Consider the following 16,272-nt stretch of genomic DNA (forward strand, 5'->3'; position numbering starts at 1 on the left):
TTTATGCCCATTGTCCGTTCAGGGAAACATATCAAGTTTATTCTCACCAGTAGATTCTACACAAGAAACAGCCTTTCTGTAGCTTAATCTGGAAGACTAACATGCAGTCGCTATAAATGGGGAGAAGCCTCATATATTCCGGAGGAGTTGTAGACCACTGATGTACACATGGCTGCTTGAGTGGTTCTCAGTGAGACCTTCACATTCCAACCAACGAATTGCTTCCATTATTGCATATTTTAAGCTAATTCAATTCAGTTCAACTCAACGGACACATTGGATATGTGCTTTGTCCCAGACTGTCTAATAAGTATGTTGAGGGTCAGGGAAGGGGACAATACAGAGATTTACAAAAATGTTTTTAACTTGGTTCTCTCTGGAGAGTCTGATCACATAAGGGGAAGATATTTTTGGCTGTCCTATCTTTAGTGATGTTAAAATTGATCCCTGGATTAACCTGATGTCCCTACTTTAAATTGAGACTATATGAGTTCATTATTAATGAAGTGTCATTGCTTCTAGGTCACTTCAGTAGGAAGTATTTAAAGACATTGACCATAACACTTACGCTTCTATTGAAACATTTTTCTAGCAACTCAACATAGCTTCGTGGATTCGTAATGGTGTCTGCAGTTCTGGAGCAGCCCAAGCATTCAAGATGCTCTTCATTTACACTCCGTCTCATCCCATAACATCTCCAACAGAGCAGGGCAGGAGACCCCTGCGCTGCTCCTGCTCTGCCCATATTTTTACTACAAACTCTCAGCAGCCAAAGGCCAAGTCTAAAGTACAGGTGGGTGGTCCCCACTATAAAGTCAGCCTCTCTGAGGTATAGGTGTGCCCCCTCCAGCGGGCACTAGGGATACTTGGCTTCATCGAGAAGCAACAGCAGGCCAATGCCTGTCCTTGGCAGAGCCTGGTGGACATTTAGAAAAACCTGGGTTGGCACCTGGGGATGGAGTGTGTGGTCGAGGTGTCTGTGTGATTGTGGGTCGGTATCAAATTCTAGATAGTGGATGTGTTTGGATATGGAGGGGCTCATGGAGGGGCACAGAAGGGGCTTCAGCTGTATCTGTAATGCTTAATTTATTAAAATAAACTAATCAGCGATGGCCAAATGTTAAGTTTTGGCAAAGTGAGGTAACGAGTAGATGTATGTTTGCTATATTATTTCTTACACCTTTCTTTGTTTTAACTATTTCATTAGGAAAAGGATACTCTTTTTCCTAATACTAAGGTTGGGAGAGGGGTGTGGGAGGTTTGATGACAAGCCAAGATGTGTGGAACAGCGTAGTTTTCTTGGCGAGAAGGACAGTGGATGGATTGGGAGAAATGTAGCAGTAGGATGGCCAGGCAGCACTTAGGGACCACTTGAGGTGAGGTATAATGAACTTAGTGATACAATTCCATGTGGTCATGTGATTTTTATTTCAACTATGGCCATTCACTTTATGGCTAATAGAACAGGTGGAGAACAGATTTAACCGTGGTAGTGGTTTGACCAAGTGACTAGAATGGAGATCAAGGAGACCAGAAACTTATGAGTGCATACAGGGGCACTTGTGATGTGCCAGGGCATCTAAGCTGGGTAAGGAGGGAAGTGAAGACTTAAGGGGCAAGGTAAGTGGTGAAAAAATTCTAGGGTCAGTGGATGGTAGATCTCAATGAGAATGAAGAGAAGAGTTTTGGAGTGGGCAGTGAGAGAATGAGAGCTGGAAAAATAGGACGTGATCCTCAGGATGTTGAAGGCTTGAACTTGAGAGTTTAGGCTGCTCAAGTTACTAATAACAGGTCTGTCCTTTAATGCAGACGAAGATGATTGTGAAGACCAAGTGAAGTAGGCAGTGCTTGGGAAAAAGCATTTTGTGCAGCCCTTCCTGATTTATATGCCTACTAACGAGTATTTCCTTTGCAAGAGTTCTGCTTCCATCAGAATCTTATCTGAGCTCATACACCAGCCACCTGCAAATATTCTAAGCAGAATGTGTTTTGTGTAATCTTCATCTTCTGTTGTTATATGAGGAACAGTACTTGAGACATTTGAGAGTTCAGGGTGTCTGCCTGTCTGTTTCCAATATGACTTTTGCATAGGAGATATACTAAAGAGTGTACTGAATCAACAGAAATTCGCTTCTGAAAGGAAGTTATCCCTTGAGCCAGTCATAACTTTCTCAAGTGCTTTCAGGCTTGAGTTGCACAACGAAATGAGAAAAGTTAAGGAGGAAATCATAGGGCTTCCTGCAGAGAAGACTGAATAACAAACTGCCCCAAATATGGTGGTGTAGAACCACCACCATTTTATTATTCTCACTAGTTCTGTGGGTCAAGAATTCAGACAGGGCACATGCACGAAGGCTTCTCTGTTCAGTGGTGTTTAGGGCATCACCTGGCCTAACTCAGACAGCTGAGGGATGGAATCATCTGGAGGCTTTTTCACTCACATTATCTAGTAACTGGGCTGGAATGACTTGAAAACTTCCTCCCAGCGTGGGGATCTTGGGGAGTCTGCCTTCTTCCTACATGGCACCTCAGGACTCCAAGAGTGAATGCACCCCACAAACAAGACGGAAGCAGCATGTTCTTTTGTGACTCAGCCTCAGAAGTCACATGGCATCACTTCTGCCATACACTATTGGTCAAAGTACTTATAAGCCCGCTGCAGATTATGGAGAAGAAATACAGATTCTAGCTTTCGATGGGAGGCATATCAAGGCACCTGCTACCATGTTTTAAAACCACCACAACAAGGCATTGTGAAAATGAGCAAGCAGGTGTTTTGAAGTCAACAGCTGTCCCACTAGGCGATGTGCTCTCAGTAACCAAGACTGCTGGGTACTTTATTCAAATACCTTGGGGTTAGGTCCGGGGACTGTAGGAGTCTGTTTGGTCTCCGCCTTCCACCCCCAACCCTAATCCTTTTTTGTATCCCCTGATATCTGTCTTTGGCCCTCTATCCGCATCCTCCCTCCGTCCGTCTCTGTTGTACTGTAGGTCATAGATGACCCTCTGTTCAACCCTCTGCAGCTGGTGGCTCAGCCTTTCTCTGGCCTAGCCTAAGCCCCCAGAAGCTAGCCTTTGAAGACACCCCAAGTCCCTATGTGTCCAGTAGGAGTTGAGATTCACATTCTGAGTCCACATGCCAGGAATTTTTGTTGGTGTCAGTCCTGGAGGGCCATAGCTCAGTGACCCCTGGGCACAACGGCCTTGCCACGAGCCAGGTGCTGTGCTCCAGGGTCTGCTTTGTCCCGCTCTCTGGTGCCTGCAGCCATTTATCCTTCACCCGATCTCTGCCCAGACACTTTGGGTTGGCGCTTCTTGACTTAAACACCCCCTCGCTGTCTTTCACATCTCCCTCAAAGTTTTACAGCCCTGACTCCTTTGACAGACACTTCGTGTGAACTGTCTTGGCTTACATCATGTGCTTTTAGATCCCGTTAACCAAAGAAAGTTGTACGGCCAAGCCCGGCATCAATACGGTGGGGAATATACTTCTGCTCTGGAGTAGGGGATGACTTTGCTGGGCAGGAATGTATTTTACTAGTCTTCTTGGGAGATAAAAAGGATAGGCTTGCAAACCCACAGAGATAAAGCAGATCCGTGCTCGATTGGGACTGGGAGTGGGAATGAGGCTTGGACTGCGAATAGGGAACTTCCTGAAGCGACAGAAGTGTTCTAAAGCTAGATTGTGTTGATGACTGCGCAACTGTCTAAATTTACTAAAAGTCATCAAACTACCTTAAATGGGTTAATTTGGCGATGTGTAAGTTATACCTCAGTAAAGCTGTTTAAAAATGCTATTAGGAAATCATACACAAAAATCGATTTGAGATGGATCACAGACCTAAATGTGAAAAGTAAAATAATAAAACTTATAGAAGAAAGCATAGAAGAAAGTTTTCATGACTTTGGGATAGGCAAATGTCTTAAACAGGACACAAAGCTCTAAAATAAAAGGAAAAATGCAATACTTTGTGTGCTTCATTAACTGTTGGAACTTCTATGCTTCATTAAGAACTTCTATTTACCAAAAAGATTAAGAGAGTGAAAATTCAAGCCACAGACTAGAAAAATATTTATATCTGTCAAAGGATTTGTATTCAGAATATATAAAGTGCCTCTATAAATCAATAAGAAAAAGATAAATAGCTCATGTTTTTCAATAGGGTAAATCCTTGGTTATATACTTTACAAAAGGATATCAGAAAGGTCGGCAAGTTTATACAATGATATTCACCATCATCACAGATTTAACTGACAATGTGGAGGCCAGGATCTCGTGGATCATAACACGTAAATATTAAGGCTTGTGATAGGACCGTAAATCACGTGGGTGTTAGGCCTTCACCTCACTGTGTTACTCCTGGGCAGAACCACTGTGGATGCACATGTGACAGTCCATTTTCCCATACCTCACCTGGCTTAGGGTACGAAAGAGTCATCTCCATGCTCAGCCCCCAGCTGCAAAATTATGAGAACACTGGCTTCTCTAAAATGGCCCTTGATTTGTTTTGGAAACTCCCAAGTGGATAAGCCTCATGAAACTAGCTGGCTAGGCTCCAGCCAGAACCCAGGATGACTTTTCCTCTGTACCACCTGCCCCCTCCTGTCTGTCACCTTCCCCCAACCCAGGTCTGCCCTGGCCTCAGCAGCGCAACCCAGAAAATGAAGGCCTTCCAATTTCAGGACGAGAAACTGCTCAATGTGTCAGCATAGTTAGGCTGTACAAATGTAGTATGTGCTCCGATAATTTATTAATTATTTTCTTGAACCTTCTTGATCTATATATTCCATAGTCTATTTGGACAATATCATAGTTAACTGTGGCACCCTTTTCACTTCCTGCCCTGTGAAGGTTAGGAGAAGGTAGTTCAAGTCGGGGACTGTGGCCAAACAGGTTGGTTGGTTTTAACGAGGTCAGCTTGTGCTTTGCTAGTTGGCTCTCATCATATGGTGGCATTCATATTTAGAAGTTGGAGAGAGGAGAAGGAGAAGAAATATCTGGAAAGTCAGAATCTAAGGAAGGAGGAGAATTCGATTTCACCTTCATACCATGAGCCCAATCCTCCCTAGTAAGTTTTCTGGGCATAGGAAGGCAGATGAAGTGGGTTTTTTAGGATCTGTGGCCTGGTTTCCCAAGGGAGAATAGGGGACTAAATCAAAACTTTGGCGATTAGACTACAATGACAGTGTTCTTCATGAGGCGGGCCTAGTTTCAAATCCTGTCTCCTCTGTTCACTGGTTGTATGACCTTGTACTTAATACTCTTCTGTCCCTAGATGACAGGACAACAGGAGGGCATTTGACTCACCTTCAGAAGCTTTCCAGTAGGATACACCAACAGCATGAAGACTGACCGCATGGGAAGCCATGTTCTTAAGTGTAATGACCACAGTGTCATAAACCTCAGCCCGGATGGTAGGACCCAGCAGACCTGTAAGTATGAGATGTTCCCTAAAGGTCACTTGGAGGGTGACAATCCAGAAAACCTGTTATTATGAAAGTGATGGTCAAAGTTACAGAGGAGAAGCATGGCCGAGTGATCATTGGCTCACAGGGGTAGTTAAATAAATGAATGCGTAAGCTGCTATCACCAGCTCAACCTTATGGTTGTTCTGAGGACAGAGTTCTGGATGTTTATTCAATGCAGTCATTCATTTAACCAACACTAGTTGAGTTCCTACTGCATTCTAGGGTCTGTCTCAGGCAGTGGAGATGCAGTAGTGAACAAGACAGATGACGGTGATCACATTCTAGTGACATTAAGCACATAAAGAAATAAACAAGAAAATGTCAGGCGGTTATAAATGCTATTAAAGGTGGCGGTGTGCTGGAAAATGACGAGGCAGGAAGTAGAGGATACTTTACACGTGGCAGTCAGGAAGGGCCTTTCTGAGAAAGTGGCATTTGAGCAGAGATCTAACTAATGGAAAAAAGCAAGCTTGGCAGAGATCTGGTAGGAGAGCATTCAAAGCTGAAAAAACAAATGCCAGAGTCCTGAGACAGGCATAAGCTTGGCATAGCTGAGTGACATGTGGTCGGAAGAAAGTGAACAAGCAGGGCAGTAATAGAAAACGAGGGTACAGAGGTATCCAGGGGACGTAACATGTAGCAGTTTGTGGGCCCCGAGAGTTTGGATGAGTTTGCAATTTACAAGAAGTAAAATGACTTGGGACTTGTTTTGGAGGAAGAGTCAACGAGACTTGCTGATGAATTGGATGTTGGAGATAAAAAAAAAAAGAATGAGGATCCAGGGACGACCCCTGTGACTTTGATTTACACAAGTGGGTGGTAGTCAGGCCATGACACAGAAAAGTCAAAGAGAAATCAACACTTCTGACTTATAGACATGTTAAATTAGATGCCTACAAATGGTTTATTGAGTGAACTGTACTCAATAGGATATAAACATGAAATAGCTTTATGTTTCATAGTTCTTAATTGCATTGGGTGGAATTTTCCTTTCTTGAGCTTTGAACCATCTCAATTTTTTCCAGTAACCTTCCCATATCAACAGTGTCATTTTTAGGCATTAATAAGTCTAGTCTAATATCAAACTTCTGATATCCCCTGAAATTTGAGGGTTCTCCCTCCTCCAGCTAAATTTAGACAGGCTCAGATACCCATAATGGGAAAAGGTAGCTAGTTCGGTTGCCAGCTTCACTGCTTTCTCTCCTTCATCTCCTAATCCTCCTCCCCCGCTCAGTTTTCTGCCTCTGAACCCTCTAAGGCTGGAGCTAGTGGAAGAGGAACAGGGGTGGAAGAAGAGGCATGATGGCAAGATCTTTCTTGGAATGAACACTGGCGATGTGGCTTTGGTGCCCCTGGGTTGCGGCACATGCCAAAATGGTGGCTCTTTCTTTCTTAGGGAACTTATATGAGTTCTTTGGGTATTCGATCCTCTCACTTCCAGTATACTGATGCCCCACTCTACCACTCCTTGGTATGAGATATGCCCTCTCCAGCTGTCACTTGTATCTCTCCTCTCAGTTTCTACTTGGAACTTGTTTGGGAGGAAGTACAATTCCATGTAACTTTTCTGTCGCAGTCACCAAGCCCTGGGAGGACCTCTCAGACAGGGTCTTCTTGAGGCAGGTCTTGTCCTGTGACCATCTTGGCCTCACACCTCACGGCGAAGTGCAGTTACAGCTTCTGCTGTAGCCCATTCTCCTTACTATGCCACCACAGGAAGTTCCCATAAGACTCTGGACTTGAAAGTTTTTTCCAGATAAACACCAGGCTCTAGTCAGTGTCTCCTAAGCTCCCGAGGTCTTATTTCAAGTCTTCTAAGTAATTCTCCTGAAGCTTCCCTCACTATAGCTTCATATGAGGGGGAGCCCTCCTTCTCCCATGAGTGGGGGACGTCCGAAATACCGGAAATGCTTTCCAAAGAAATCCTCAAATCTGAACTCTTTTAGAAGTTCCTAGCCTTCTTTTATATAGGCTGGAGATGCATGATGGGCTACGGTTCGCAGAGCCAATGCTGTACCACTACCTGACCAAGTCCTGAGTAGGTGGGCTGATCTCTCTCTCTAGACTTTGGGGAGACTTGTCACCTGTAACTCTTAGCACTAATTCTAAGGTAGAAAATGTCTCACCTTAACGTCTTGTTACATGCCTGTTTGACATCTAAGTGAAGGTGTCAAGCAAGCAGTGTGAACTGAAGATACACACTTGGGAGGTATTAGCATACAGATGATGTTTTAAAGCTACGAGACTGGGTGACATCATCTAGGGATTGAAGGTAGAGAGAAAATCAAATGAACTCAGGTCCGAGACCCAGGGCCCGCTAACATCTAGAGAACAAGCAGAGGAGGAGGACCCAGCAAAAGTTCAAGAACATTCAGCCAGCATATTTCCTCGAGAGGTGGTAGTAATGGAAGAACATTTTCTTTGGCAGCTGCCATCTTCAGCTGCAGCCCCAAGACTGAGGAGTCCTCAGTAGGAAACGAGACACCCAATGTCATAATAAATAGTCAGTATTGTTTTTATTACCCATCCATGGTGGCCTGGGCTTGGCAACGTTGAAAAGGTGATCCGTGAACTCTACAAACACAGTCTTTTTGTACATGACTGAGGTGTTGAATGGAAAAGATCTTGGCACTGTAGGAGGAAACCTGTGTGAAGAAAGGAACAACTCATTCATTTTGGTGGACCCCTCTTCGAACCCCCTTGGAGAAGGAGCTGGAAGTAATGCTTCCATCCCACTCTCCATGCTGTTAACAAGGCAGATTGGATATGAATCCGTGCTATGGACCGAATGTGTGTGGAGCCCTTGCGAATGGGATTAGTGCCATTGCAAAATAGACCACAGAGATCTCATGGCTCTTCCGCCATGTGACATTGCAGTGACAAGATCACCATCTATGATCCAGGAAGAGGGCCTTCAGCAGACACCAAATCAGTTGGCACCTTCATCTTGGACTTCCAGCCTCCAGGACTGTGAGAAATACATGTCTGCTGTTTATAAGCCCCCCGGTCTGAGGTATTTTGTTTATCAGCCACCCAGTCTGTGGCATTAGTCCAAACTGACTAATATAATCCCTAACATCTGTGAAAACAAAATGCTGTTTTCAAAAGTCATCTGATACATTAGGTGCCATACGATAAGATAAATCACAAAATCGATACCCAGACGATCCTTTGTCAAAGCAATAACTACAACATCCTTCGATTTCACCTCTAAAACAGACTATAACTTTTATCTAAGTACCTGTTCTCAAATTTTGTCAGTATGTACCTGGAATTACACTTCTCTTCTTTGGGGTACCGAGAATACCACAGAGAAAATTACCTTCCAATGAAGGCTGTGTATATTGAGACCTGCAGGTGCCAGCAGCTGTAATTCAAGGTCAGCCCTCGACTAGTGCTCATTCTGGTCTGCAGTCAGATCCATTTCCTTGTGGATCAGCTACTGAATCTGAAATTTTATAATTATATACATGTCCCAAACTGTTATTCTATGCCTCAGTTAGTGAAACTCTTTTAGGTGAAGGCTGGTTCCCAACCTTTTCTTCTCTCCGTAACTGACAAGTCAGATTATTGCGTCCTGGAGCCCAGTTTAGGCTGAGTAATCAAAAGGACCAGTGTGAATCCCAGCGAAGAAGGCCCCAGGTGAATTGGCAGAAAATACAAAGTGTTCGAAGGAGACTGTTTATTTCCACACACTGGTTTTTATGTGCTAATGATATTTGTACCCTATGGAGTAGTTCTACAGTAGTTCTATGCCATGATTTTGTACCCTATGGAGTAGTTCTACAGTAGTTCTATGCCATGATTTTTGTACCCTATGGAGTAGTTCTACAGTTTTCTATATGCCATCGAGAACCTCTCTTCCTGGCTACGCTTCTGGACATCTAACTCATATCTCACCAGATTTTACCAATTGGTATTGTTTCGATAAGCCAAGGGAGAACAGGCACAAGGCAGGGATATTCGGGGCATCAATATTCATGTAGAAAAAGCAAAGGCTCCTGCCCTAGAAGAAAGTTGTCATGTGCAGATCCTGGTCTCCAAACCTTGATCGGTCAAAAAAAATTGAGCAGTCACTCCCTCATCAGATGTATATTCCCTCACTTATAAACCATATACTACTACATCCCACTGCGCCATCACAAAACACGCACTAGAAATAAATGTGGAAAAAGAGAGGTTTTTAAAGACATATAATTAGATATGGAGTTGGGTGTTGTTTCTTATGTCTTATTGACTCTTACGGGCTTTTCAAAAGCAGATGTGACAGATTGAGGATGGCACAAATAGATGGCGATATACTCGGTATGGGTACCACTGAAGAAAGAACCTCAGACATCAGCCAGTAAGATACATACATCCTTGTTACACATGACAGCAATAAGGACAAAGTGGGGGAAAGGAGAGGCAGCTCCTGATTGTGGATGTTAGTATGCTTGGAGCAAAAGGCACACCATACCTGGGATTATTGGGATGTGAAATTAATAACAAGGCGTCCAGTAGCTCTTGCTTACTTATTTATTTCTCAAACTTTTGCTGAAATAACAGAAATTTCAGTGTTCCCTTTAAGAGCAGCCACGCCAGAGAATCATTCATTCCCATGAGAAATTTTGCTTTTTCTTATAAAAGCTTTATTAGGAATGTGGAGGTAGTGAAGGAAAATGCAATCTAAAAACGACGAAAATTGCTAAATTGGAAACTCAGTGACCTACAGGGATTGAAATATTTTTCAGTTTTTTTTCGTATCGTGGTAAGACACACAGTACATAAAATTTGCTATCTTAAACACTTCAAATGTATAACTCAATAATAATAAGTACATTCATATTGTTGTATAACCATCACCGCTATCCACCTCCCTCGTATCTTGCAAAACTGAAACTCTACATCCATGAAACAGTAACTCTCCATTCCCCACTCCCCCAGTTCCTGAAACGACCATTCTAATTTCTGTCTCTGATTTTGAATACTCTTCAGTATCTCATATACGTAGAACCATAGAGTATTTATCTTTTCGTTACTGGCTTATTTCGCTTATCATAAAGTCCTCAAGATTCATCTGTTTTATGACATGTGTCAGAATATGCTGAATAACATTCCATTCTATGTATATAACACATTCTGTTTATCTATTCATCCATAGATAGACATTTGGGTTGCTTTCATGTTTTAGTTATTGAGAATAATGCTACTATGTACATGGGTTTACAAACACCTCTTCAAGCTCCTGCTTTCAATTGTTTTGCATATATACCCAAAAGCAGATCATATGGTAATTTTTGAAAAGTTCTTGAGAAACCACCATACTGTTTTCCACAGTGGCTACACCATTTTACATACTCACCAATAGTACACAAAAGTTTCCATTTCTCCAAGCCCTTGTTAGCACTTACTTTGTTTTTCGTGTAATAGCCATCCTAACGGATGTGAAGTGTTATCTCTTTTGTAGTTTTGACCTTCATTTCCCTAACGATTAGTGAAATTGGGCATCTTTTCATGTGCTTATTGGCCATTCGTATATCTTCTTCAGAGAAATGCCTATTAAAGTCCTTTGATCATTTTTTCACCATATTTTTTTCTTTAAAAATTGTTTTCAGTTACAGTTGACATTGAATATTATATTATTTTCAGGTGTGCAGCATAGCGGTTAGACGTTTATATAACTTACAAAGTGATCCCCCTGATAAGTCTTGCACCCACCTGACACCATATATACTTATTACAATATCATTGACTATATTCCCTACACTGTATTTTATATCCCCATGACTGTTTTTATAGCTGGCAATTTGTGCTTCTTAATCCTTTCGCCTTTTTTCCCCCTAGCTCCCCATCTGGCAACCATCAATTTGTCCTCTGTTATCTATGAGTTTGTTTCTGTTTGGTTTGTTCTTTTTTGTTTTTTAGCTTCCACACAGAAGTGAAATCATATGGTGTTTGTCTTTCGCTGTCTGACTTTTTTCACTTAGCATAATACCCTCTAGGTCCATCCATGTTGTCCCTTTGCCCATTTTTGAATCAGATTGTCGGCTTTCTTGTTTTTGAATTTTAAGGAGTTCTCTGTATATTCTAGATATTGATCCCTTATCAGATATTTGATTTGCAAATATTTTCTCCCATTCTGTGAGGTTTTTTTTTACTCTATTAATAGTGTCTTATGACGCACAAAAATTTTTAAGATTTTAAGTCCAATTTGTCTCTTTGTTCTTTGGTCGTCTGTGCCTTTGGTATCATATCCAAGAAATCATTGCCAAATCCAGTGTCATGAACCTTTTGCTGTTTTCTTCTAAGAGTTTTATAGTTTTAGTTCTTATATTTAGATCCATTTTGATCCATCTTATATCTTTAATCTATTTTGAGTTAATTTGAATATACTCTTTAGGTAAGGGTCCAATTTCATTCTTTTGTACATGGATATAAGTTTTCCCTGCACCATTGTAGAAAAGACTGTCTTTTCTCATTGAATGGTCTTGAAACTCTTGTGGAAAATCATTTGACCATACATGCAACAGTTTATTTCTGGACTCTATTTATTCCATTGGTCTGCATGTCTGCGTTTATGCCAGCACCACACTGTTTTGATAACTGTAGCTTTGTAGTAAGTGGTGAAATCAGGAAGTGTGAGCCTTCCAACGTTTTTCTTTTTCAGGAATGCTTTGGCTATTCTGGGTCCCTTGAGATTCCATATGAATTTTAGGATGGGTTTTTCTGTTTCTGCAAAAAACATTAGGATTTTGACAGGGATTGCATTAAATCCGTAGATAGCTTGGGTGGTACTGACACCTTAACAATGTTGTCTTCCAATCCACAAACTGGGATGTGTTTCCATTTACTTATGTCTTATTTAAATTCAATAGTGTTTTGTAGTTTTTAGTTTACAAGTCTTATACTTCTTTGGCTGTTTTTCTATGTGATTTATTTTTTATGCTGTTGTAAATGGAACTGCTTTCTTAATTTCTTTTTTGGATCGTTCATTGGTAGCATGTAGAAATGCAGCTCATTTTTGTGCACTGACTTTGTATCCTGCTGTTTTGCTGAATTTATTAGTTCTAACAGGTTTTTGTTTTTGTTGTCATTTTTGGAATCTTAAGGGTTTTCTGCACATAAGATTGATCATATCATCTGCAAACAGATCATTTTGCTTCTTCCTTTCTGATTTGGATGACTTTTATTTCTTTTTCTTGTCTAATTGCTCTGGCTAGGACCTACAGTACTCTGTCAAATAGAAGTGGGAAAAGTGGGCATCCTTGCCTTCTCCCTAATTTTAGAGGGCAAGCTTTTAGTTTTTTTGCCATTGAGTATGATGTTCACTGTGGGTTTTCCACAGATGTCTTTTATTATGCTGATGTAGCTTCCTTCGAATCCTAGTTTGCTGAGTATTTTTATTATGCAATGGTGTATAATTTTGCCAAATGCTTTTTAGGCATCGATTGAGATGGCCATGTATTTTTTCCTTTATTTTATTAATGTTGTATCTTATATTGATAGATTTTGTATGATGAACCACATCAATGCTGCCAAAATGGACACATGAATGGAGGAGCCATGGTGGAGGCTGCAAATGGGCCCAACATCATGGACTCGCCAAGGCTGACCCAGCTACTGCTGCTGTGAACATCCAACTTGCCAGCAACAGAGACCAACAATCAGCCTCTACTATGTCAACAATCCTCAAGGAAACCGTCCAGACACTTGATGAGTCTCGGGAAGCACCAGTAAACTTCCCCCAATAAATTTATGGCGTGCGTGCACACACGCACACACACGCGCATGCACACAAAGGCAAACGATCCTTTAAATATTGTGCTTAAAAAGCTATAAAATCACCCAAGGAAACACAGAAGTTGTCGGTCCTTGAACGCTGTTGGGAAACATTTTTCCACGCACCGCGCCGTCAGACACGCCCCCGACAGCGAGAAGTGTGTGGCCAGGCTGCCCCCGCAGGCCGCGGGCGTGGTGAGCAGGACGCGCTTAGCATCATTGGGGACGGAGGAGGCACCAGGTGCTTCCCGGCGCAAGGGGAGCCGTGGGGACGAAAGACGCCTTTCGGGGACACACGGTGACCCTCCGTCCGCGCCGCCCGGGAAGCGCGGGGGTGAAGGTGGGAACGTGCATCCGGGTGCACGTCGGAGCGGAGCCCGGTGGCTCCCCGAGTTTGCGCCCCTGGAGCTCGGATGCGGGGCGCGGGCCAGAGACGTTCTGTTCGTTCGAACTGTTCCCGGGGCGGCGCCCGCCACGCGCACACACGCGACGCCGAAAGGTCGAGAGGAGCGGGGCGGACGGGACAGCGGCGCACGAGGCGGCTCTGAGGGCCCCGAGCGATGCCGAAAGCGGGGACACGAAGGGGCGTTTCCTCCAGAACACGGCGGGGGCTGGGCGGGCCTCTCTGCCATGCCCGGCACGGGAGGTGCTGCTGGAGGCACCGGGAGACAGCGCCAGCCTCCGGCACACACGGGGCCCCGGCCACCCTCCGCGGGACCTGCCACAGGCACGGGCACGGGCTGGCCGGCCCGGCTCCTTGACGCCCTGCGCCGTTTGCAGGGGGCCTGGGGCGAGGCCGCCTGGATCCTCCCCTCCCACCCAGCCTGCGTTTCACTCCGTTCCAGGGGTTCCGGGACACCCCAGAAAGCACGTAGCGGGAGCTCCGCCAACCCGAGGCCGTGACAAATGCCCTTCTGTACTGGCCGAGGGCCAGAGGCCAGAGCGCTGATGAGAAAGCTCTTCCAGTAAAAGGAGCGGACTTCCGGAGGGGGGAGGGGGGTCTGCACTCACTCCAGGGGCGCGGAGGCAGCGCAGGAGCAGCTTGTGAGAATCACGTCTCATCCATCGCTGCTACGCTGCCAACTGCACTAAAGAGCACACTCGAGGCCACGTGGGGGATCCCCGCTGACCCGCTGCCGGAGGAGGAAAAGCCTGCGCTTTATTGACAGATGGGTCAGCTTGATATGCAGGTGCAAGGCCAGAACTGGCCGCTGCACTGCAGCCCCGCTCAGCAGTGGCCTGAATACACAGTGGTGAACGAAAATCACCCACGCGGCCAAACTCTGACCATCGCTGTTGATTGTCCGCTTTGTGTAGAAAGAGAAATGGCCCCGGGTTCAAATATTTACAGACTAATGGACAACAGCAAATGGCTTAGCCGTCTGGGCAGGAGCCTAGAAGGAAAAGACTAGAATATCAGGGCCAAGGATGGCTGAGGTCAAGGGTTGTTAGTGAATGGGCACAAAGTAGAAAGACCTTCCTGTCATATGTTAATGCCACTTGAGAGCATCTGCCACGGAAGAAGCACAAAACGATAACATGGGTGAAATGACTAGCAATTAGCATCAGCGGGCCCCTGCACAGGCCACCGCAGGCCTAGCAAGCTGTGAGCTAAGTGCCTGCGGTGGCAGGGAGAGACTTTATGTGTGGACACGAGAGTGCAGGTTCCCACTAAGGCAAGTCTAGCTCGTGTTGCCCCTAAAAGTCCAACCTGTCAGCAGCAGAGACCAACATGGCAGTGCCCGTCACGGGGGTCAGCCGTTATCAGTGGCGAGGTGACTGCATTGAAACTCTTTCACACTAGAAAGAATAGCGCTTCGTTCTGATAGGAAGAGACATGTTTTTAGGCAGGTATGAGCCTTTCCTGTCTGCAGGGCCTCAACTAGCACCACCACCTGAGGGCCGACAGAGGGCTTGATTGGCTGGTGTGGGGTCCCAGGTAACATCATGTCAGACCGGGGGACCCGCTGTACAGAAGCGGACATGCTGGAGTGGGCCCGTCGCCATGCTGTCTGTTGGCTTCATTACATGCTGTCCCACCCAGAAGCTTCCAAGCCAAGCAGTGGAATGACCTCTTTAACGCACAGCTGAAGCACGTGCAGGGCCCCATGACGGTGGAGGGCCAATCTCCAAGCTGCTGTATGGACATTAATTCAATGATGGCTGTGTCCCCAGTAAAAAGAACACATGGATTTAGGAACTCAAGAGTGGCAGCAAAGGAAACTCTGCTTACCATCGCTCCCCGTGACCCACCTGGGGAGTCCATGCTGCCACCCCTCCCTGCAGCTCTGGGCTCAACAGTCTAGAAGGTCCCCACAGCAGATACACAAGAGTCTCACTGACTCAGAAGCTAGGGGTGCCACTTGGGCACCTGAGGCTACTCGTAGGTACCAAAGAAGCAGCAGGCCAGATGTGGAGCCCCCAGGGCATGATCACGAGGGAGGGCATTGTCACACGGGGGCGGGGGGAGGTAGGCAGGAATGTGCCGCATCCAAGGACACCCGTGCCATCTGAGGGGCACAGCACAATGGCCACTGGGACCTGGAGAAGCTGCCCTTGATACAGGTGAGGGCGTGGAGGGTGGGGGCTGGAATGGGGACGGGGATGGGATGGCAGGGAAAGAACTTGACCCCCGGACACTTGCTGGGGGCTGCTGGAGGACAGCCTTCAGCTGGGGTCTCTTCACAGAGCTGCCTGGCCCCGGGGTCAGGAGCCAAGGACCCCTTCCTTTTCCAAAGCAGGCCAGGGGCCCTTCCCAGGGGAGATCACATCCCTTCTGGAGAGACCCCCCCCTCCACACCCCACCCCTTCCCAGGGCAGGCCATGCCCCTTCCCAAGGTAGCCTGCACTTGACTGATCAGTGTGGAGGCATAGTGGGGACATGAAGGCCTGTCCGCGTTGGCCATCTTGGGACAAGTCAGAAGAGTCCTTCCAGCCCCAGAGCGCCCTGTAGGGTCGACCTGCACTGCAGCCCAGCGTCCCCTCTGCCCCCCCCGCTTCTTCCCTGCCCTTCGCTTCCCTTCCCCGGTGCTGGTCCCCAGA

General features: G+C 45.4%; 1 protein-coding gene and 1 long non-coding RNA gene across 39 annotated transcripts in view; one reads left to right on the forward strand and one right to left on the reverse strand.

Moving 5' to 3' along the window:
- The window catches only part of LOC120605923 (uncharacterized), an 88,326-nt gene extending 75,017 nt beyond the window's left edge, over window positions 1–13,309 (forward strand). For 34 of the 38 annotated variants that reach the window (XR_005653750.1, XR_005653752.1, XR_005653755.1 and 31 more), the window contains 3 exons: window positions 606–793; window positions 5,277–5,433; window positions 12,958–13,309. This is a non-coding gene — a long non-coding RNA (uncharacterized LOC120605923). Of the gene's footprint in view, window positions 1–22; window positions 311–605; window positions 794–5,276; window positions 5,434–12,957 lie in introns of all 38 variants that reach the window. The other 4 variants (XR_005653749.1, XR_005653753.1, XR_005653772.1 and 1 more) reach the window with 2 other exon arrangements.
- The window catches only part of F8 (coagulation factor VIII), a 108,216-nt gene that overhangs the window by 84,979 nt on the left and 6,965 nt on the right, over window positions 1–16,272 (reverse strand). Inside the window, exons 2-3 of the mRNA XM_039867016.1 lie at window positions 7,993–8,114; window positions 5,309–5,431 (exon numbers count right to left, since the gene is read on the reverse strand). Of these exons, the coding sequence (XP_039722950.1) occupies window positions 5,309–5,431; window positions 7,993–8,114 (245 nt within the window). The remainder of the gene's footprint in view (window positions 1–5,308; window positions 5,432–7,992; window positions 8,115–16,272) is intronic.

This window comes from Pteropus medius, unplaced genomic scaffold (genome assembly GCF_902729225.1).
Source record: "Pteropus medius unplaced genomic scaffold, Ma_sr-lr_union100, whole genome shotgun sequence".
Lineage (NCBI taxonomy): Eukaryota > Metazoa > Chordata > Mammalia > Chiroptera > Pteropodidae > Pteropus > Pteropus medius.